Here is a 22,781-nt window from a genome sequence, read left to right on the forward strand (position 1 = left end):
TGAAGCTGTGAAGAATTCAATGTTCATTATTTTTCTTCCAACTCATGCTGAGAGCCTTTGAAGTTCAAGAAGAAAAAGTTAACGTTACACTGTAGTACAGAAGTACAAGTTACAGAAGAATGTTTTGCTCCACTCCAAGAAAAGGACGGAGTCACTTGTGCTTGGACTCACTTGTTCAACAAATGGCATCAGAGCCTAACTCTTGTTAAATACTAATCGTCCCAAGAGGAAAAATGACTTCAAGTTATTAATTAAACTAACCTCCATCCTTTAATGAGAAGTATATAGTCTGTGGAAACACAAAATTAAGTTTTTCATAGAAGGGATGGTCCGTGGTATTTGGAAACTTTGAAGGAAGGCCCATTTTTACTACACACGATGTCAACAGTGTTGTAATGAATAAAACTAAAAAGGATTTGACCAAAGATGATAGAGAAAATGTGTAGTGCAGTTTGAAGGCGAGAATTGACGTCACTATCGCTCTCGGTCTTGATGAATTTTTATGAGTTTCTCACTGCAAGACTGCAAACCAAATATGAGACATCCTCCAAATTACCCATGAAGGAAATGATGAGGTAAAAGGGCATGGCTGAGCACATTTACTCACGAGTATGAACTTTTTAGAATGAAACCTGAAAAGAACATAAATTAGATGCAAACACGGTTTACCCATATCGTTAGCCATATGATAACTATGGGAAAAATACTTTCAAATGAGGAGTTAGTTGCGAAAATTCTTATTATACCATTTGAAACTCCTAGTTGTGTTGGTTTTTGTGTATGAGGTTCTTGTTGTTCTTCTTGTGTTGGAAGAATGAAATTTATAATAGGAGGGATGTATCCACTTGTTGTAGAAGAACCAACACGTGTATTGTTTCTTGTGTCACTTTTACTTGCCATTTGCCTCAATCTTCAATTATCTTTAAAAAAAGTAGTAAGAAAACTAAATTTGACCATAAATTCAATAAAGATGTGTGAAATTAAAAAATAAAAAGTAAGTAGCAGAATCACACTAAAATGATGACAAATTGAATGAAAAGTATATAATGTATACAAATTAATAAACCAAAAACGTTATAATTTTAAATAAGATAGGTGACAAACAAGATATATCATGGAGTTTACTGAACTAAATTAAAACAAAAAAATAAAAACTAAAAAAAATCTAATTCTAAGTCAAAAGTCTTAGTTAAATAATGATATATAATGATTATTTTGTAGAAAATACGGTGTATTCATATTATGCTAAATCCATTAAAAAATAATCACAAGGAGTTTTTAATGAGTTAGCTTCCATTAAGGAGTTGCTCTTGCATTTGAATAACTATAAATTTTATTTGACAAGGCAACTCTAGAAAAAAAGTATTCATTTAATTGAGTGGTGGCATGTTACTAAAGTCCAAAATCATGGAGATATTATGGTGCAAACTTTTAGAGAAGTTAACATGTTTAAGTACCATCTAATTTATCATGTCAAATAAAACAATAAGATGTAGAATTATTCATAGTAAATTTGAATTATTAATAATATCAGAGATATAATTTGAAATAAGAGTGTAGAGTTGATTGAGACACCAAGAATCATTGAAACATACTGGTACTGCATCCATACTGAATTATGAAAGCAAAAGGTCAAATAATATATATTAAGACATATAGTTGATCACATTTAACTTATACAATCCCGATACATATTTTGAAAACTTTATAAATTACTTTTTAGAATAATAAATTAAATAATTGGAAGTATAAAAAACTAAATTAAATGTGGGGTAGTTAAGAGATACAAATATTAATTATGAGATGAGTTGTCAATATTTTCCTATATTTCATTTAGGAACGAGTAAGTACGTACTTATGATTTGAGTATCTTGAATAACCATAAAATCCTCTTTATTTATAAATGACTCATTACATGACTACAAATTATACCAATACATAAATTTACCATCACCAATCATGTGACAATAACCATCCTTTTTAACATCTATTTGACCTTAAGAATAGAGTTTCAAAAATGAGATTCATATAACCTACCACAGTTTTAAAAAAAAATCATCATGGAGATATTTATATTTAATCATGTTAGGCTTGTTATTGTCTTATTGAATATCCCAAAATAAAATATTGACATATACCTCTAAAAAATTTTAAAAAATTATTTAGTGTCTATCATAAAATTATTTACACAATCTCTTTGATAAAGAATACAAATATATCTCAATTAAACTATTTTTTGCTATTCGCACCAGTTTCGACCCACCACAGGTGGACCACTAATCCGGCTCGTGCGTAGAGGCATGCGCACTGGCCAAGCAAGATTGTTCCGCCTGGAAATCGAATTCGGTATTCCCCGAGTACGTCCTTGGACGGGGATCCTTGCCAATGGAGCTCAACCGCCTGGTTTCAATTAAACTATTTTCCTAAATATCAAAACTATGAAGAAATTATGCTTCACTACATTCATGATTGTACTTTTTCTATGAGTTTAGGAAACCCTTAGGACTCATGGATGTGAGCTTGTTCATCTAATTGAATATGAACGATTGACTAAAAATAAATACCACTACAAATTATCATTAGTGTTTAGCAGAATTGGAGATCTATACATTACAACAAATTGTACATTTCGTAACAGACTCTTACCTCTACCATTTATGTCATTGAGGTAATATTTATTCATTAGGCACTTTTGTTTTTTAATTTTTAAATCCCTTTTTCCCCATAGTTAAAATTAACAACCTTGGTGAAAGGTGAATGAGGGACACACTTTAAACCCCAACACCATCAATTTTGTGTTTTATTCATTACAAAAATGGTGCGTTCCCTTTATTTTTATTTTAAAATTTAAATTCAACAACTTTTTACCATGGTTGAAAGTAATAACTATGGTGAAAAGTACCTCAGGAAAATGCTTTGAAATGTGTCCCTCAGTGACATTTTCTCACAGTTAATACATTCAACAGTGGTGAAAAGTTTTCTCTTACTTTTTTTTATATTAAAATAAATTACATATATAAGCAAAACTTTTTTCACTTCTGAATAGTACAACACCTTAGCTTCATAAGTGAAACCATATCCTCTCACGCCTTATCTCAATCTCCATAAACCTAGACACATCATTTCTTCGCAAACCTCTATCAAATCTTCTCAAACTCGTATATATCAAGGAAAGGTGACACGAAACTTGCAAATAGGAAACACGAAACTCATTTCTTTGACTTCTTTTTCACATTTCTGATACGTGAAACATTTTCACCATTGATGTTATGAGTTATTTATTGTTGTTCAAACTATTCGTCCTTTAGGGTTTGTTGTTTTTCTTGTTGTCGAAACTCTAAATCTTATAGCTTTTATGTTGTTGTTTTTGTTGAATCACGTTGTTGTTTTCATTGAGATGATAAAAAGTTTAGTGTTATTGTTCTTGTTGTTAAGATGTGATTAAAAATTTTATGTTGTTGTTTTTGTTGAGTCATGTTGTTGTTTTTTGTTGATGCAAGTAAAATGTTTGAGTTCTTGTTGTTATTTTTGTTGAGTTATGTTGTTGTTTTTGTTAATACAAGTAAAATATTTGTGTTCTTGTTGTTATTTTTGTTGAGTTATGTTATTGTTTTTGTTGATACAAGTAAAATATTTGTGTTATTGTTGTTGTTCTTACTACTTATGTTGTTGTTTTTGTTGAGTTATGTTATTAGAGTTTGACCTAACTCATCCTTACAAAACTGGTTGGTAAGGTGAGGAGTGTCCCTCTATATATATTCTTTCAATGCTCTATCTCCAACCAATATGGGACTTTAGGATCTTCCTAATACACCCCTCACGCCCACCACTCTTTTGGGCTTGGTGCGTGGATATTAACGGTGGGTGGTCCATGGTCCGATCGATAGGCTCTGATAGCATATTAGAGTTTGACCTAACGCATCCTTACAAAACCGGTTTGTAAGGTGAGGAGTGTCCCTCTATATATATATATATATATTCTTTCAATACTCTATCTTCAATCAATGTGGGACTTTAGGATCTTCCTAATATATGTTGTTGTTTTTGTTGATATAAGTAAAAAATTTGTGTTGTTGTTGTTGTTTTTGTTGAGTTGTGTTGTTGTTTTTTGTTGATATAAGTAAAAGATTTGTATTGTTGGATTATGTTATTGTTTTTGTTGAGATAAATAAAAGATTTAGTGCTATTGTTATTGTTTTTGTTAAGTTATGTTGTTGCTTTTGTTAAAAGTATTAAATTCCTTTCTACATGCAAGGAGATGACTAAAATTCTTATAAGGTAGTGGTATCAATAGATGATTTTGTGTCGGGTATTGTTCAATATTGTAATTCTATGGTAATATGTTAGATTTATGCAACAAAAAAAAAAAACATCTTCCATCACTTTATCGCGTTATTAAAATTTTGTGCTTAGCAAAATGAAATTTATTTGAATCAATAAATATTTGGTTTTTTTAATAAATTTAGTTATATCGTAAAATCATAAAAATTTGTTCAACAAAAAAGAGATATCATCATCTAGAGAAGAATTGAAACATAAAAATAAAATGGTAAATCGGGTGAATTTGAAAAGGAAACATAACTTTGTATTGATGGAATACAAAATGTTAAAATATAAAGTTGTGTTGCCTAACATTTTTTCGTAGTATTGCTCAATACTAATTAATAAAAAATAAAAAATTATTTGATTTATTTTACTATTCATATTTTCATTACATTAAAATATATTTATGTTATTTTTAATTTAAAATTGAAAATTAAATTAAATTAAAAATTAAAAATTAAAAATTTATTTTGATTTTATACTTTTTATAATATTTAATGAAATTTAAAAATTAAAAATATAAAATGTATTGTTTTTTGTCAAAATAAAAAGATAGTATAAATTTTATTACAAAATGATAAAAATAAAAAATAATAGAATCAAAAAAATTTCAATTGAATATAATTAATAAGAAATTATTCTTGAAAAATTTAAAGGGAAATATTAATTGTGAAACGAGAGAAATAAATATTAAAAACTAGAACAAATAAAATTAATATATATATATATATATATATATATATATATATATATATATATATATATATATATATATATATATATATATATATATATATATATATATATTAATCTTTAGTTATTCATATGAGTGCAAGTTATTGATTCTTAGTTTATTCTCTAAAGATAATATTTATTTATGTTGATATATTAATTTGTGTAAATTTATATATATATATATATATATATATATATATATATATATATATATATATATATATATATATTAATTTTTAATTATTCATATGAGTGCAAGTTATTGATTCTTAGTTTATTCTCTAAAGATAATACTTATTTATATTGATATATTAATTTGTGTAAATTTATATATATATATATATATATATATATATATATATATATATATATATATATATATATATATATATATATATATATATATATATATATATATATATATATACTAATTTTATTAAATATTACAACTTGAATCAACTAATTTATTTATTATAAACTAAATTATAAAAATCATTTGTTGTAAATTAGTTTATTATGGGAATAGATTTGTTACTTTTGAATTTCTATGCCTTTCTTACTTTGTCTGTATTTTTTAACAAACAATTTTCCCATGTTTAAATAGTTTATTTTATTTATTCATTTACAATCATTTTGTACTAAAGATACCAAAAATGCAACGTAGTCAGTTCTACCGCGTTTATTACATATCTCATATGGTTAGATTTAGTAAAACAAAACCAATTTCTTAATTATATAAAAAGGCTAATTTTAAATAATTAAAAAAGGTAAATAATTAAATTAAATACCAATTTTTTAAATATATAAAAAATATAATCTTAAATAATTAAATTAAAAAATAAAGTAAAAATTAAAACAATTACTTAGTAAAACATAAAAAAAAAACAAATCAAGTTTATTCATTCAAACAGTCCATCTTACTTAAATGAAAAAGTTGAAGTAGTAAACAAAAATACCCGAAGCGACTGAATTGAATAACATTTATCTCTTACAACTATAACGAAATGAAAAGGAAGAAGAAGGCGAGATCAGAATTAACTGCAGTCGGCAACTCACCACATTCACTACTCATCTATTTTAAACCATCTGATTAAAATCGACGGTCCTAGTTACACAGAGGTATTTTCAGAGTTATAAATAAAAAATTAAATCTATTTTTTACAAACTCTCTGATCAAAATCGGACGGTCATTGATGTCATAACTGTGTGAATGCATTAAATCATATTAAAGAATGCGAGTGAGAAGCGAGTCCTAAAATAAGCGCGTAGCGGTAGATAGATAGATAAAAATAGAAAACAATAAACACAAATAAAAATAGTAAAAAAAAGTGGACAGTTGGGTTTTCTCTTCACCCCATATATAAAAACCACCTTAGCTGGTACTATCTCCCCTCCTCACATTCCATCTCAGCTTCTTCCTTTCTTATAACAACTTCAAGAAATCAACAATTTTAGTTTTGTGACAACACAAAAACACTGTTTAGTCCTACTCTTCAAAAACATCTTCAAACTTCTTCAAACTATCTGGTGTTTGTTTGTTTTTTGAAAATGGAAGTTGAGACTCACTCTGCCTTTGATCTTAACGCGAATTCTAAACCTTATGACATTCACCCGTCGGGTTTTCGGACCTCCGAGTACCCGGACCCGACATTCCGTCTCTCGCTTCACGATGAAGCGCCGTTATCCGAAACTTTTCAGTTGTCGGAGGAGTTGCACGCGCTTGGAAGCGCGTGCGCTGAGTCCAGCGCTGCTGTTCGTGTTCAGAAGGTGTACCGTGGGTACCGTACGCGACGGAGGTTGGCTGATTCCGCTGTTGTCGCTGAAGAACTATGGTGAGACTTGCCTACAATCTGCATGCAACCTCTCTCTCTTTGTTTATATGTTACCGTAATTTTTTATTTTATTTTTATTTATTTATTTGATGTTATTATATTTTAGTGATTTGGTTTTGAAATTTGTGTAGGTGGCAAGCGATAGATTTTTGGAGGTTGAATCGCAGTACAATTTCGTTCTTTAATTTGCCTGAAACGGCAGCGTCTCGCTGGAGTCGGGTCACACTCAATGCTTCCAAGGTCTCTCTCTAATTTCGCATTTTTTTTCCTGTATTTTTTATAATATTTTCGTAATTTTTTATTTGGATGAGATGATAAGAATCTTTTCGTTCTTAAAGGTTCTGGATTCCAGGGTTAAATTTGACATTGTTAAATTTTTTCGAAGATATTTTTTTTCCTTTGATTTAATCTCTCCAGTTGCATGTAGAAATTATCTTGATTTCTACCATAAAAATTTGTGTATAAAATAGTACTTGTACACGGCTGAATTTATATATGGTGCTTTTATTATCATTTGCTTTATTGAATATTTGGTCCCGAACCGTTCACAATAAAACTCAAACGGTTGTTGAGCGTTCTTCACCATAGTCATTAGATCGAGATCAAACTGTATGGATTTTTAGTTAGGTATTTTTATATTGAAACGGTCTGATCTCAATCTAAGGGTTGAATTCTAAAGTCAACAATTTTTTTGGGACAGGTTGGTAAAGGACTGTCCTTAGACGCCAAAGCACAAAAATTGGCTTTTCAGCATTGGATTGAAGCTGTGAGTATGATTGTTTTATTTTTTTTAATGCATGATTAATTATTAATTGTTTAAAGTTTTTCAAGTTTAATTGGTCTTGACATGAATTGTAGATTGATCCACGCCATCGCTATGGACACAACTTGCATTATTATTATGAAGAATGGTGCAAGACTGATTCTGGTCAGCCTTTCTTTTATTGGTAAGATAATTTTTAATCTAAAGCTTGAATAGGTTGTGACTTGAATAATCTACTATTGATATTAGCGTGTGTTTGGTTCTGGGGCGAGGAAAATTGATTTTGAACGGGTTGATTTTGTAAAATTGATTGATTCTGGTTAACATGCAAATAGGACTCTGAGTAAATAATAAGTGCAAATTCAGAGGATACAGTGTTCAGTTTCTTTAACTTAATTTTTCTTTCTATCTGTTCTACAGGTTGGATTTGGGAAATGGGAAAACTCTCGATCTTGAACGGTGTTCCCGATCAAAGCTTCGAAAACAATGCATAAAGTATCTTGGACCTGTATGTGCATGCAACTTCTGATTGAATTTAGTACTTTTTTTTGTTTTGCTTGTTGCAGTTTCTTTATACTATTGACATATACTCGTAAGGTGCATAATTTCAAAAGTTCAGGCATGTTCTGCTTTTCTTACTGATTTGTTCTTCATAATTTCGTATACTAGCAAGAGAGAGAGAACTATGAATATATTGTCTACGATGGAAAGCTTATCAACTACCAGAATGGAGATTTTCTTCATACCAAGAAAGATTCTGAAGATGCTAAGTGGATATTTGTAATGAGCACTGAGAAGAAACTTTATGCGGGAAAGGTAACAATTAGTTCAACCTATGTTATTGTTTCTTTTTCAATTCAGTCCTATTAATACATTGTTATAACCTCGCAGAAAAAGAAGGGGTTGTTCCATCATTCTTCTTTTTTGGCTGGTGGAGCTACCGTGGCTGCTGGACGGCTCGAAGCTGAGGATGGGATTCTAAAGGTATAATTAACTTGGTAATGTTGCATGATCGATTTTTTTCACCGTGGTGTATATATGACTATGCATGCCGTGTTATATTTCAATGTTTGATTCTTAGTTGTTCGACTTTTCAGTCCATCTCTGCATATAGTGGACACTATCGGCCAACAGATGAAACACTCGACACGTTCTTATCATATCTCAGGGAAAATGGTGTCAATCTTGACGAAGTTGAGGTAAATGATTACCTTCAAAACATGTTTATGACTTGACTAGTGTTATCATAGTTTTTTGCAAAATAGTTGTTAGGTCCTACCTTTGTTGCTTTGATTTTTGCCTTCTATATCTGCAGATTCTATCCGAAAAATCTCATGCATTTCCTGCTGCTTTGATTTTCTTGTTTTTAGATACGAAAACCAAATGATGACCTTGAAAATTATGAGGAAGGCAAGCTTGGCGAGAGATCCTTAACAACTGAAATCTCTATCACTTCCGAGATATCTGAGGAAACCAAAACCGAAAACACTCCGCCTCAAGATAAGGAAGACCCTCCTCAGCCTGAAACCACGGTTGGTAGTTACAAAAGGACTCTATCAGGCGGTCTTCAAAGTCCACGCTCAACCGAGGTGTCCAAGACTGCTATATTGCAAAGAATCAATTCCAAGAAGGGTTCACAATCCTACCAATTGGGACATAGCCTTTTGCGTAAATGGTCGACTGGAGCCGGACCTAGAATCGGGTGTGTTAACGATTACCCTGTGGAGCTTAGACTTCAGGCATTGGAAATGGTTAACCTATCTCCAAAACTTCCACCATCTCCATTGACATACATTTTAAGGGGCGGTCTTGTTTCGCCTACAGCTCCTCCGACACCCAACACGGTGCGAATTAACAACGATGAGAGTCTGGTTAATTGAATTGAAGTACTACTGATCTTAGGATTAAGCTTCCAGCTCAGTTTAGTTATGCTTTATATAAATAAAAGTGATGCTTTAATTTTTCTTTCTTAAATGTTGAGGACTTGATGTTGTGTATTAAAAATCAAATCAAATTTTATTTTCTTCTTATCATTACATCATGCATGTTTTCCTCTTAAAAGGAGATGATTGAAGATGTGTTTAATGTGACCCTTAAGGTAGTATAGATTGGTTGAAAAATTGAGATCTAGCCACTATTTTGTGGCCAAGGTCATGTCATGACACCAAATTGAGATCTACCCTTACCATAATTTTCATGTACTATCAATTAGCTGGTTTACCACTTATCTGTTTCAATTTGATTTTGAGAGAGATAGATGTGATTCTTGAAGTACAAAATTGGTATGTATAATTTGAGTTCAATTTGGACTAGACAAAAAATGATTTTGTAAGTTTAAAATTAATTTTGATTTGATAGGTGTTTTTGAGTAGAATTAGTTTTACTTTCATTATTGATTCAAATTAATTTGAAGTCAAGGTTTGGAACTTTTGCTTTCAAAAATAATTCTAAGCATAATTTATTTTGAAGTTATTGTATAAAAAATCATTTTAAATAAAATAATAATATTGCCCTTTAAAATTATTATTCATCACGGAGCACTTTAATGAGATTCATAGAATCTCTTTCCAATTAAATTGAATTTTAAAAATACAACAATATTAATTTTCTTTAAGAATGTATTTGATGCCCAAGAAAAAATAGAAGCATATATAGTAAAAAAAATTAAATAAAAATATGATATGATAATAATATGATTAAATTAGACAAAGTTATCGATACACTTAATTTAAAATAAAAAATTATTAGAGATATATATGGGTTGGATAAACTCAATAAACTCAGAGAAGTTCATCCAAACTACCAAAAAAATTGGATTGAATTGGATTATTTGGTGAATATGATTTTCAATAATGAAAAACCATTTTAAAAAAATTTGGTTATGGTTAAGCTCACACCCAACCCACAAAATTCATGAGTTTTTGAGTTTTTTTTTTTAATTTGACGAGTGATGATTTTGACGTCTTTAATCTTAGGTGCGTCAATTATAATTTTTTGAACATATTTTATTTTATAAGTAGTGATTTTAACTTATTTAGCATGCCGCACTTTAATTATGTTGATGTTAATTCTTACCGGTTACAAGTATTTTATGTCATTCTAAGTATTATCATAATTTAACTTTGATTTTTGCAAATAAATTTATGATGAATTTTATTGTGCATTGACACATCATTTATAATTATATAAAGACAAAAAAAATTGGATAATCCACTACCCAACCTATAAATTTGTGGTTTCACCAAATTGACTTAATGATATTGTGGATGATTATTTTGTTTTACTTCTGATGTAACCTTTATAGGTTGAGTCATTGTTTTGGCTAAATTTAAACCAGACCGACCCCTCCTAAAAAAGCACCATTGTAAATAAATTGTATATATTTAAAAATTTATTTTTAAAATTTTAAATTTAATAAAAAATTAACCAAACTAAAAAATTTAAAAGTAAATAAATAAATTTAGATATTTTTAAAAATAAAAAACTAATTTTAGCTTTAGAACAAATGTTTAAATAGATCATTTTATTAATATTATTATATGTGTGTGGGCATTTGACAATTTAATATTCAATCATATTTTTAAAAAGTTAAGAATAATAATTTTAATTTAATATGTTCTAATTTATATATATATATATATATATATATATATATATATATATATATATATATATATATATATATATATATATATATATATATATATATATATATATATATTTGAAATTTCAATATAATATCAAATTTATCATATTATTTAATAAATTAATTTTTTAAGAATACATTTTTTTATCAATTATATTGTTTATGATCTAATTCAAATTTAAGATAAAAAATTTAACTAGAAAAACATGGTAGAATAATTAAAATTGAATACAATATTTTATTATCTCATTTTTTTTAAAATAATTGTTAATTTATAAATATTAATAATTTAGTTATATTAATTTAATACTCAAATATAAATAAATGCAGAGTCCTAAATAAACATTTATACATATTTAACTCAAATAACATTAATTTATTATCTAACTAAAATTTGAAGAAGAAATAAGAGATATTAAACACAACGATGTGCATTCCACCAAATTATAATAATATTTTAAAAAGATTTAATAAATTAATAATTTTTTATTAGACAATCGTGTAATATTTTTTGGGTCATGCTAACATGTGCCCTTAGGGCACATGTTAAGGATATTATAATTAGAAAAAACTAAATCTAATTAAATGCAATAAAGTCATATTTAAAGTTCCGATACATTGAATGCACGCGTTTCAAGAATTTTTTTCTATAAATATCTAATTATCTTGTGCCCTTGGGGCACATGTTAGCTTTTCCCATATTTTTTTTAGACCAAAGGAGCATCTAATATATAAATATTTTGTTATATCTCTGCCCAAAAATATATGTTTGTACGTAGAACAAAACATACTTATAAACATTTACTTTGATGTCTCAAATTTAGGACTACACAAATTTTTTATAGCAAGTTCATAATTATATATGTGTATGCTTAAATCATCAATAGATCTGTTTATTTTTGCGGTGAGAGCATCAATTGATATGTTTAAAGTTTGGGGGACCATTAAATTTTTTTTATTGAAAACCACACACACCTCTCATGTCAGCTTTTACATGACATGTGTTTTAATTAATAATTTCCTTTGTACAAAAAATAATTTTTATTTTATTTGAATCATTTGAAGATGACCTGAAATTTGAATATTGAACTGAGTGTGGACTTCCAGCAAGTAGCCAAAGTACAGAAAAGGACAGTATATTACTATAACATAATGATAATATTAAGGGTTGAGGTGGCAATTGCAATTAGATTGAGATTTTAGACCCGCTGCTCATCGAATATGTTTCGAGTATTAGTTCAGTCCGTTCAATTTTAAACTCTTTTTTTTAAATTAATTTTTGTAATTTTAATTTTTGATGGTTTTATTAATTAATATATGTAATATTTTTTAAAGTAAAATTTGTTAAAAATTATTTTCATAAAAAATTATTTTAAAAAATAAGTGAAAAATCTAATTAAAATATAAAAAATTATTAATCAATTTAAAAAATAAACAAAAAAATAAGAAAAATAGGGGGACAAACTCGTCATCCGTCAACCCTCCATCTTAGCCGAGCAGACTAAATTTATATGCTCATTTTTATCCAGATGACCCGTTTTACCACCCTAATTAAGAGTTTATTTGTGTATTATATGTTTTTGTTGAAATTTTCTAAAATTAAAAAGAAAGAAAATTTCATTTTAATTAAAGTTTCCTCAAGAAGCTGCCCACATATATGACTGATTATATTTATGAGACAAGCTGATGTTTGTCTTGTTACTTTTATGATATTTGCCTAATGTGGGAGTTTGTCATCTTGATGAGAATGTTTACCTTTTCTGCAGCAGTTTGATTTACACGAGTTTTTGAAAAGTATAATTATGTTTATAGGTTGTAGGAGAACAGCTCTTCGTGACGAGTTTTTGTTTTTTTATTTTATTTTAGAAATCATCTTGGTGATTAGTTGCTTTCAGGTATTGAATATTTGTTTTAAGGTGTGGTTCATGAGTAGATAGATAGGTATCCTAATTATTTTTTTTAAGAAACAAAAGGTAACATTGACTACCAGAGCACAAGCTGTGCTAAAGACAATACACCTGAGTCCAAGATAACACCCTGTTACCAAAATCAATACACGAAATCAATACAATCAGAACCAAAAAACACCAAAAACCAGTATACACTCTACTACTAAAGGAATACTATACCACATACAAAAACCAGCAAAGTAGAACACATGCACTACAACGGTCAAGGGCTACTAAAGCGTTTTTTTTGGGCTACTAAAGCGCTGCCAAAGCCAGCGCTGCCGTAGGTAACGACAGAGCTTTTGAAAGCGCTCTCGTAGCCCCTCCTATAGCAGCGCTTTTATCCAGAAAAGCGCTCTCGTATTCCCCTATAGCAGCGCTTTTATCCAGAAAAGCGCTCTCGTATTCCCCTATAGCAGCGCTTTTTCCAGAAAGCGCTCTTGTAACCCCCTATAGCAGCGCTTTTTCATGAAGCGCTTTCGTAGGTTGCGCATTTTTTTTATTTTTTATGTTTTATTTTTTATCTTAAGCAGCGCTTTTAGTTAGAAAGCGCTTTGGTAGGTGGGCCTTTAAGAGCGCTTTTAAAAGCGCTGTCGTTGCTAAACGCAGTATTTTAAAGTGCAACCTATAATTTAAGCCTCCCAGTTCGACCTGTAATATTTCGACCTGTAACATATTTTCAACCTGTAATATTTTCAACCACATGTAGGACAATATAATACCTTTATATACCATGGACAAAATACCATTGTATACCAAAATAAAATATATATATATATACCATGGATAAAATACCATTATATACCAAAATAAAATATATATATATATATATATATATATATATATATATACCATGGATAAAATACCATTATATACCAAAATAAAAGATATACACCATTAATATAAGCCCGAAATTCGTGTCCTCTGCATAATCACATGTTTACTAACAGATACATATATAACTAAATCATCAACAGAATATAAGCCCGAAATTCTCAAAATCCGCCGAGCGCACTGTCCTGGTCCTGCAAAGTATGAACAGAACAATACGGTCAATTAAAACAGTCCCCACAAAGTTTCAAAACAGTCCCCACAATCTTTGATGTCGGTGAAATCAAAAAAAGCGTAAAAAAAAGAAAGTTGTCGGAATTGAACGAAATTTACATGGCTATAGTAAAACGTCCTCACGGACTCAAAAATGAAGTCGGTTTTCCAAAATTCAGACTCTAAGCCCGACTTTTGATTAGGGGCAGAAGCAAAACCGATAAAAAAAATAGTCCCGAAATGTAAAGATAAGTGCATGAGCAGCTCCGGAATCGTCAAAATAGTATAGTTACATGTAAAGAAGTCGACAGACGGATACATGGTTCAAAAGTTATGTACAAAACGAAAATATGCACCAAAATTGAATAAGTATTGAAAAAAACTAGACAAATTGAATATATAACAATCGGTACAAATTGAATAAAGCACATTAGTCGGAATATGTATACTATTACCTTTTTCACTAACGTCTCTTTCTTTTCTTGGTAGGATTGTGTTCTACGCGTCTCTTAACAACGCGGACGGTTGGATTGATCCAAATACCCTCATTATAATCATTTCTAGTGCAAGATTCATTCTCATTTTGATCGTTTCTTGTACAAGATTCAATGCCAACACCAATATCACCTTGATCTCCAATGTTTTCATCAACTATTTTGTTAGATAAAAGCACTATAGACCATTTCGTATTTGTCGGATCATTGACATAGAACACTTGTTTAGCTTGAGAGGCTAGAATGAAAGGCTCATCTTTGTACCCCACCCTATTGAGATCCACTTGCAAAAATCCTGACTTATCCATTCGTATGCCATTATTATTTTCAACCCACTTGCAACCAAATACAGGAATCTGAAACTTCGCGTAATCAAACACCAAAATGCGCTCGATAACCCCAAAATATGACAAATTTGCAAATTTCGGATTTAAGTCATTCGCACTTGATATGTGCATTGCTTCAGCTACCAAGGTAACACCACTATTTTGCATAGTACTTTTATCATCCTGTTCTTTGGTATAAAATGTGCATCCATTAATTGCGTATGCGCTATAAGAAAACACAATTATACTTGGACCATATGCTAAACATCTCAACCTTTCTGTTACTGAAGCAGGATCTGAACGATACTTTGAATAAATATGTTCCCTAAACCACGGTATGAAACTTCGATTGTGCTCTCGTATTATCCAATTCTCATTTCTATTCGGATTTAAATCTCGGAGAACAACCTTGTGCATTTCAACATACGGCTCAACCTCAATCTCATTGTGCAGAACATACAAGTGCGCTTGATCCCGCTCGACCATTGATACTGTCACAAATTTATTTCCAATTAGCCTTTTTCCTTCTTTTTTTTCAACAATATGAGATTTGGGGAGTCCAATTGATTGAACATTTAACAGAAAATCAGTACAAAACTCAACCACTTCTTCAACAATGTATCGTTCGGCAATACAACCCTCCGGTCGACTTCTGTTTTTCACGTACCCTTTTAATATTTTCATATAACGTTCAGCAGGGTACATCCATCTCATATAAGCTGGTCCGCACAATTGTGTCTCTTTCACAAGATGAACGACTAGATGAACCATTATGTCAAAAAACGAGGGAGGAAAATACATTTCAAGATCACATAAAGTAACAACTATCTCTTTGTAGATGTTGTTGATTGGCTGTAATTTTTGGTAAAACTCATTGTGATATTATCATGTCAAAACTGATGTCATGACATGCATTCTACTGTAGTGAAGTCTTTATTTGTGCAGGCCTTTACCTGATATCAAGGCCGATGTCATGACATCCGTAGCTGTTACATCTTATTCTGTTACTTATTCTGTTTGTGTGATCTGTTAAGATCCTATGCACCTTACTTGGAAATATTGGACTGCGCCTTACTTGGAAATATTAGATTATGATCTGTTTGATCTTTTCAAGGACGTCTTTAATTGCTCTTATTTTGGTTCCTTGATTTGTGGAAATTAGTTTAATTAGGTTAAAGACTAATTTGGATCCAAGGCCCAGCTGTTGCGTTTTGAAGGCTATATATATTATGAAGAAGCTGCAGCCCGTGGACAGTTTTTCCAAGAGAAGTTTTAAGAGGTTTTCGTTATTAGGTTTTTAAGTTCTAGCTTTCTTGTGAGCCAAACAATCATCATGATGATTGTCTTGGTCTAGGTGTTTTTGTTTGAGTTGTAAGAGGTACTTGAAGCTTTTAAGCAAGAGTATCATTGTACTTGATTGAAGCTTTTAAGCAAGATCAAGTTTTGTCCTTGAAGTGTGTCTTCTATTCATATTCGTTGAGTGTTATTCATCACTGCTGTGATTGAGGGGGAGTGAGTGGAATCTCTGATCTAAGTAGTATTAGGTTGAAGTTGCATTGGGTAGATATTAAGTGAAAGGTGTAATCTTGAACTGTATTACTCTAAATTGATACTACTTATAGTGGACTTCCTCCCTGGCTTGGTAGCCCCCAGATGTAGGTGTGTTTGCACCGAACTGGGTTAACAACTCTCTTGTGTTGTTTGTTATTTGTTTGTTTCTTTCTTGTTCATTGGTTTAAAATTATTCAGATAGTAGTGTCGTGACATCCTATTCGACATCACGTATCTGACTCCAGAATTTCAATTGGCATCAGAGCAGGCACCCTGCCTGTTTTTCTTACTGGGTGAGATCTAGGGACAACACTTTCTGGTACTATGGACAAGGAAGGTGGTGGATTTGTGAACAGACCACCCATTCTGGATGGATCTAATTATGATTATTGGAAACCTCGTATGGTGGCTTTTCTGAAATCCTTGGATAGTAAAGCATGGAGAGCTGCAAACAAAGGATGGGAACATCCTGTCACTACTGGAAAAGATGGCAAGTCATCCCTCAAACCTGAGGAGGAATGGAGCAAAGATGAGGAGGAGCTGGCTCTTGGCAACTCTAAAGCTTTAAATGCTCTATTCAATGGAATTGATAGGAATATATTCAGACTAGTACACCATTGTGAACTAGCCAAAGATGTTTGGGATACCCTCAGAACTACTCATGAAGGCACCTCCAAAGTTAAGATGTCAAGACTTCAGTTGCTAACTACAAAGTTTGAGAATCTAAGGATGAAAGATGATGAAAGTATTCATGAGTTTCACATGAATATACTTGAAATTGCTAATACCTCAGGAGCTTTAGGAGAAAAAATGTCTGATGAAAAGCTAGTGAGAAAGATCCTTAGATCCTTGCTGAAGAGATTTGATATGAAAGTCACAGCTATAGAAGAGGCACAGGATATCAGCAATATGAAGGTAGAAGAATTAATTGGATCTCTTCAAACCTTTGAGATGGGGATCAGTGACAATACTGAAAAGAAGAATAAAAGTCTAGCTTTTGTGTCCAACTCTCAAGAAGAAGTAGAGGAAGGTAGAGAAGAAAATCTATCTGAATCTATAGCCATGCTTGGAAGACAATTTAACAAGATTATGAGAAGAATGGATCAGAAGTCAAGACCAAATGTCAAGAATATCTCATCTGACACTAACAGATCCTATGACTCTAGCAGAAAGGTAAAACCTGAAGAAAAGTACAATCAAAGCAGAGGAATTCAGTGTCATGGATGTGAAGGATATGGACATATTAGAGCTGAATGTCCCACTTATCTCAAGAAACAAAAGAAAGGACTGTCAGTCTCCTGGTCTGATGAAGATTCTGAGAGTGATTTTGAAGAAGAATCTGCCAAACATGTCACAGCCCTTACTGGTGTTTGTGTCTCTGATGAAGATTCTAGTGAAGATGAGCTAACCTTTGAAGAATTGGCAGCATCTTACAGGAAGCTATGTAACAGAAGTGCTGAAGTCTGTCAACAAGGTGAAAAGCAGAAGAAATACATAGTCCAGTTGGAGGCTGATAACACAGGGCTTCGTGAAACTATATCTGGTCTAAACAGTGAAGTTACCATGCTAACATCCAAACTTGATCAGATGTCAAAATCTGTCAAAATGTTAAACAGTGGTTCTGATATGTTGGAAGAGATTTTACAGATTGGAAAGGGTTCAGGAGATATGTCTGGTATAGGATTTGTTGGTGCAAAGAAACATCCTCAAGCTAGTAGTAATGCTAAACCAGAATCTAAGATGTTGAACCCGATGTCAAAACATGTGACTCAACATCATGACAAAAGTAAAATGAAGAGGAAATTTCAAAGATGGAGATGCCATTACTGTGGTAGATTTGGACACATTAAGCCCTTCTGTTTCAGATTATATGGATACCCAGACCAAGCTCCATACTACAGACCCAAGCAGATCATGCCCATCAAGAAGCAACAGTGGACACCTAAAAATATGGCTTTAATAGCTCATACATCTCTCAGAGTATCAACCAAAGAAGATTGGTATTTTGACAGTGGATGTTCCAGACACATGACTGGAATCAAGAATCTATTAGTAGATATCAAAAACCATTCTACTAGTTATGTAACTTTTGGTGATGGAGCTAAAGGAGAAATCAAAGGGGTTGGAAAACTAGACTGCTCAGGAGTTCCAAATCTGGAAGGTGTCTTGTTGGTCAAAGGCTTGACTGCTAATCTCATAAGCATTAGTCAACTTTGTGACCAAGGATACCAAGTTAACTTCACTAAAGCTGAGTGTGTGGTTACTAATGAAGGAAAGGAAGTAGTAATGAGGGGAGTCAGATCCAAAGATAACTGTTACTTGTGGGTTTCTCATGAATCTAGCTACTCAACTGTATGTTCTAAAGAAGAAGAAGCAAAGTTGTGGCATCAAAGACTTGGTCACCTTCATCTAAGAGGTATGAAAAGGATTATTTCTATGGAAGCTGTGAGAGGAATTCCCAAGTTACAAATTGATGAAGGAAGAATATGTGGTGAATGTCAGGTAGGAAAACAAACCAGGATGTCACATCCAAAGGTTAGACATCTGACTACTTCCAGGGTTCTAGAACTGCTTCATATGGACTTGATGGGACCTATGCAAATGGAAAGTCTTGGTGGAAAGAAATATGCCTATGTGGTTGTGGACGACTACTCCAGATACACTTGGATAAACTTCATCAAAGAGAAGTCAGATGTGTTTGATGTATTCAAAGACCTGTGTCAAAGAATTCAAAGGGAAAAGGAAAATGATGTTGTGAGAATCAGAAGTGATCATGGAAAGGAATTTGAGAATCAAAAGTTTGCTGATTTCTGCTCCTCTGAAGGAATACACCATGAATTTTCATCTCCTATTACTCCACAGCAAAATGGGGTTGTTGAAAGGAAAAATAGAACCATTCAAGAATCAGCCAGAGCTATGATTCATGCTAAGAAACTCCCTATTTATTTCTGGGCTGAAGCCATGAATACTGCCTGTTATGTTCATAATAGAGTTACCTTAAGGAAGGGAACCTCTACCACTTTGTATGAGATCTGGAAGGGAAGAAAACCCACTGTCAAATACTTCCATGTGTTTGGTAGTAAGTGTTACATTCTTGCTGATAGAGATCACAGAAGGAAGATGGATTCCAAGAGTGATGAAGGGATTTTTCTGGGCTACTCTACAAATAGCAGAGCCTATAGAGTTTTCAACTCAAGAACCAGAATAATCATGGAATCCATAAATGTAGTGGTTGATGATGTTCACAAACAAGCAGATGTCACAGATGATGTTGGAACATTCTGGGAACCCGCAGCTGAAGGATCTAAGAAAGAAGATGATTGCAGTCCTACTGTTACAGAAGCTGAAGCTGAACCCTCTAACAAAGGACCCTCTATAAGAGTTCAAAAAGATCATCCTAGTGAACTTATTATAGGAGATCCCAACAGTGGAGTTGTTACAAGGTCAAGAGAACAGGTCTCAAACTCCTGTTTTGTATCAAAAATTGAACCCAAGAATGTTAAGGAAGCATTGACAGATGAGTTTTGGATTAATGCTATGCAAGAAGAACTAGGCCAGTTTGAAAGGAATGAAGTATGGGAGCTGGTTCCAAGACCTAAAGGTACAAATGTCATTGGAATAAAATGGGTTTACAAGAATAAGTCAGATGAACTGGGAACTATTATAAAAAACAAAGCAAGGCTAGTTGCTCAAGGATACACTCAAGTTGAAGGAATTGACTTTGATGAAACTTTTGCTCCTGTTGCTAGACTTGAGTCAATTAGATTGTTGTTAGGAGTTGCTTGTATTCTAAAATTCAAACTATACCAGATGGATGTGAAGAGTGCTTTCTTAAATGGATACTTGAGTGAGGAAGTTTATGTGGAACAACCTAAAGGCTTTGCTGATCCAAACCATCCTGATCATATGTACAAACTAAGAAAAGCTCTTTATGGCCTGAAACAAGCTCCTAGAGCTTGGTATGAGAGACTAACTGAGTTTCTTACTAGTAATGGTTACAGGAAAGGAGGGATAGATAAAACTCTTTTTGTTAAAGATGAAGGAGGAAAGATCCTGATTGCTCAAATCTATGTGGATGATATTGTGTTTGGTGGGATGTCAGACAAGATGATTAGACATTTTGTTGATCAGATGCAATCAGAATTTGAAATGAGTCTAGTTGGAGAATTAACTTACTTTCTTGGGCTGCAAGTTAAACAGATGGAAGACTCAATTTTTCTCTCTCAGAGCAAGTATGCCAAAAACATTGTCAAAAAATTTGGGATGGAAAATGCTAGTCACAAAAGAACACCTGCACCTACTCATTTAAAATTTTCCAAAGATGAAAAGGGCACTAATGTTGATCAAAGTTTGTATAGAAGCATGATAGGAAGTCTGCTGTATCTCACAGCTAGTAGGCCCGATATTGCTTTTGCTGTTGGGGTGTGTGCTAGATATCAAGCAGAACCCAAGATCAGTCACATAAATCAAGTCAAGAGGATTCTGAAATATGTGAATGGTACTTGTGAGTATGGTATGCTCTACTCTCATGGGTGTGAACCAATTCTCACTGGATATTGTGATGCAGATTGGGCTGGAAGTGCTGATGACAGAAAAAGTACGTCAGGAGGCTGTTTCTTCTTGGGGAATAACCTTATCTCATGGTTCAACAAGAAACAAAATTGTGTATCCCTATCCACTGCAGAGGCAGAATACATTGCAGCAGGAAGTAGTTGTTCTCAGCTTGTTTGGATGAAACAAATGTTAACAGAATATAATGTCACACAAGATGTCATGACATTATATTGTGACAACCTAAGTGCCATTAATATTTCAAAGAATCCTATCCAGCATAGTAGGACCAAGCACATTGATATTAGGCATCACTTCATAAGAGATCTTGTTGAAGATAAAGTAATTGCCTTGGAACATGTTGCTACTAACCCTCAACTGGCTGATATTTTCACAAAAGCTTTGGATGCTAATCAATTTGAAAATTTGAGAAGTAAGCTAGGTATTTGTCTTTGTGAGGAATTATAGCAATTAACCGTTTGTGGGGCCAATAGTATTCTATTCTCCAAATATTTGTTATCATTGCATATTAAAGTGTATTTTCCCCCTCACTTTCACTCCTTCCAAACGGTCTCTATTCCCAAAAATCCTATTTTCTGCATTCACTCTACCTCACCGATTTTCTGCATTCACAAACCCTTCCCCATCGTTTCATTCCTTCTTAGCATGTCTCAGATTTCTCCTTCAAAGAAGACGACTTCCCGCTCTGAAACAATATCCGATTCTAGGGCACCAAATATGGTGAGTGATCAGGATGTTGTGATGGATGTTGTGCCCTTGAACACGGTTCCGGCTACTGATCCTGTTAGTAGTATACCAAGAAAGATGCATGCACGAAAATCGACTGGTGGGTCCGTTCCAGAAACTTTTTCTGCTAGGGATAAAGAGGGTTCTGCATATGTCCACAATGCGATCGCAGGTCTTGTCACGAGAATCTTGAATGAAGGTCACAAGGTAGAAGGAATATCTGTTCCTTTAGCCCAAGCTTCTGCTCCTGAGAACAGCAAAGACGATCAAGTTGATGCTAGCAAAGATCATGTTGATGTTGAGACATCTGAAGCTAACAATGTTGAGACTTCTGATGCTAAAGATGTTGAAACATCTGGAGCTAAAGATGCTGAGATTCTTGAAACAGAGAAAGCTGAAGAGGTCACTGCTACTTCTCCTAAAGAGAAGCTTACTCGCCCTTTTGACAGTGTAAATGATGTGATGGATCTGGATAATCTAGATGATCCTATTGACATTGCTGATGATGACCCCATCTCTAGCATTTCTAACAGAGTCAAGGCTCGAAGGGGACAGCTGGTTGATGATCAACATCTTCCCAAGACTAAAGTTGCTCCTCTAAGGAATGCCACCAAAGAAAAGATCAAGAAGGTCCCTGCTGAATCTTCAAGAACTGGGAGCAAGGTTGCTGTTAAGAAGAGGAAAGAAAGAAGTGTTTCTGACTCAGAGGACAATGTCCTAAGTGATGTCCCTGACATCCCTTCAAAGAAGAAGATTGCTGTCACCAAATCCTCCACAAAGGTTCGTGATGTTCCCTTGGACAACATTTATTTGCACTATG

The 22,781-nt window shown here is 32.4% G+C and overlaps 1 protein-coding gene across 1 annotated transcript; it reads left to right on the plus strand.

Annotated features, from left to right (window-relative positions):
• The first annotated feature begins 6,401 nt into the window (after positions 1-6,401).
• On the plus strand, positions 6,402-9,686 carry LOC131644691 (IQ domain-containing protein IQM3-like). Its single transcript, XM_058915244.1, has 9 exons — positions 6,402-6,890; positions 7,022-7,130; positions 7,591-7,656; positions 7,749-7,837; positions 8,074-8,161; positions 8,323-8,469; positions 8,545-8,637; positions 8,751-8,852; positions 9,024-9,686. The coding sequence occupies exons 1-9, from the start codon at positions 6,607-6,609 to the stop codon at positions 9,531-9,533; spliced, it is 1,488 nt and encodes a 495-aa protein (XP_058771227.1). The 5' UTR covers positions 6,402-6,606; the 3' UTR covers positions 9,534-9,686.
• Positions 9,687-22,781: the final 13,095 nt, after the last annotated feature.

The sequence above is a fragment of the Vicia villosa genome, linkage group LG1, assembly GCF_029867415.1.
Source record: "Vicia villosa cultivar HV-30 ecotype Madison, WI linkage group LG1, Vvil1.0, whole genome shotgun sequence".
NCBI lineage: Eukaryota > Viridiplantae > Streptophyta > Magnoliopsida > Fabales > Fabaceae > Vicia > Vicia villosa.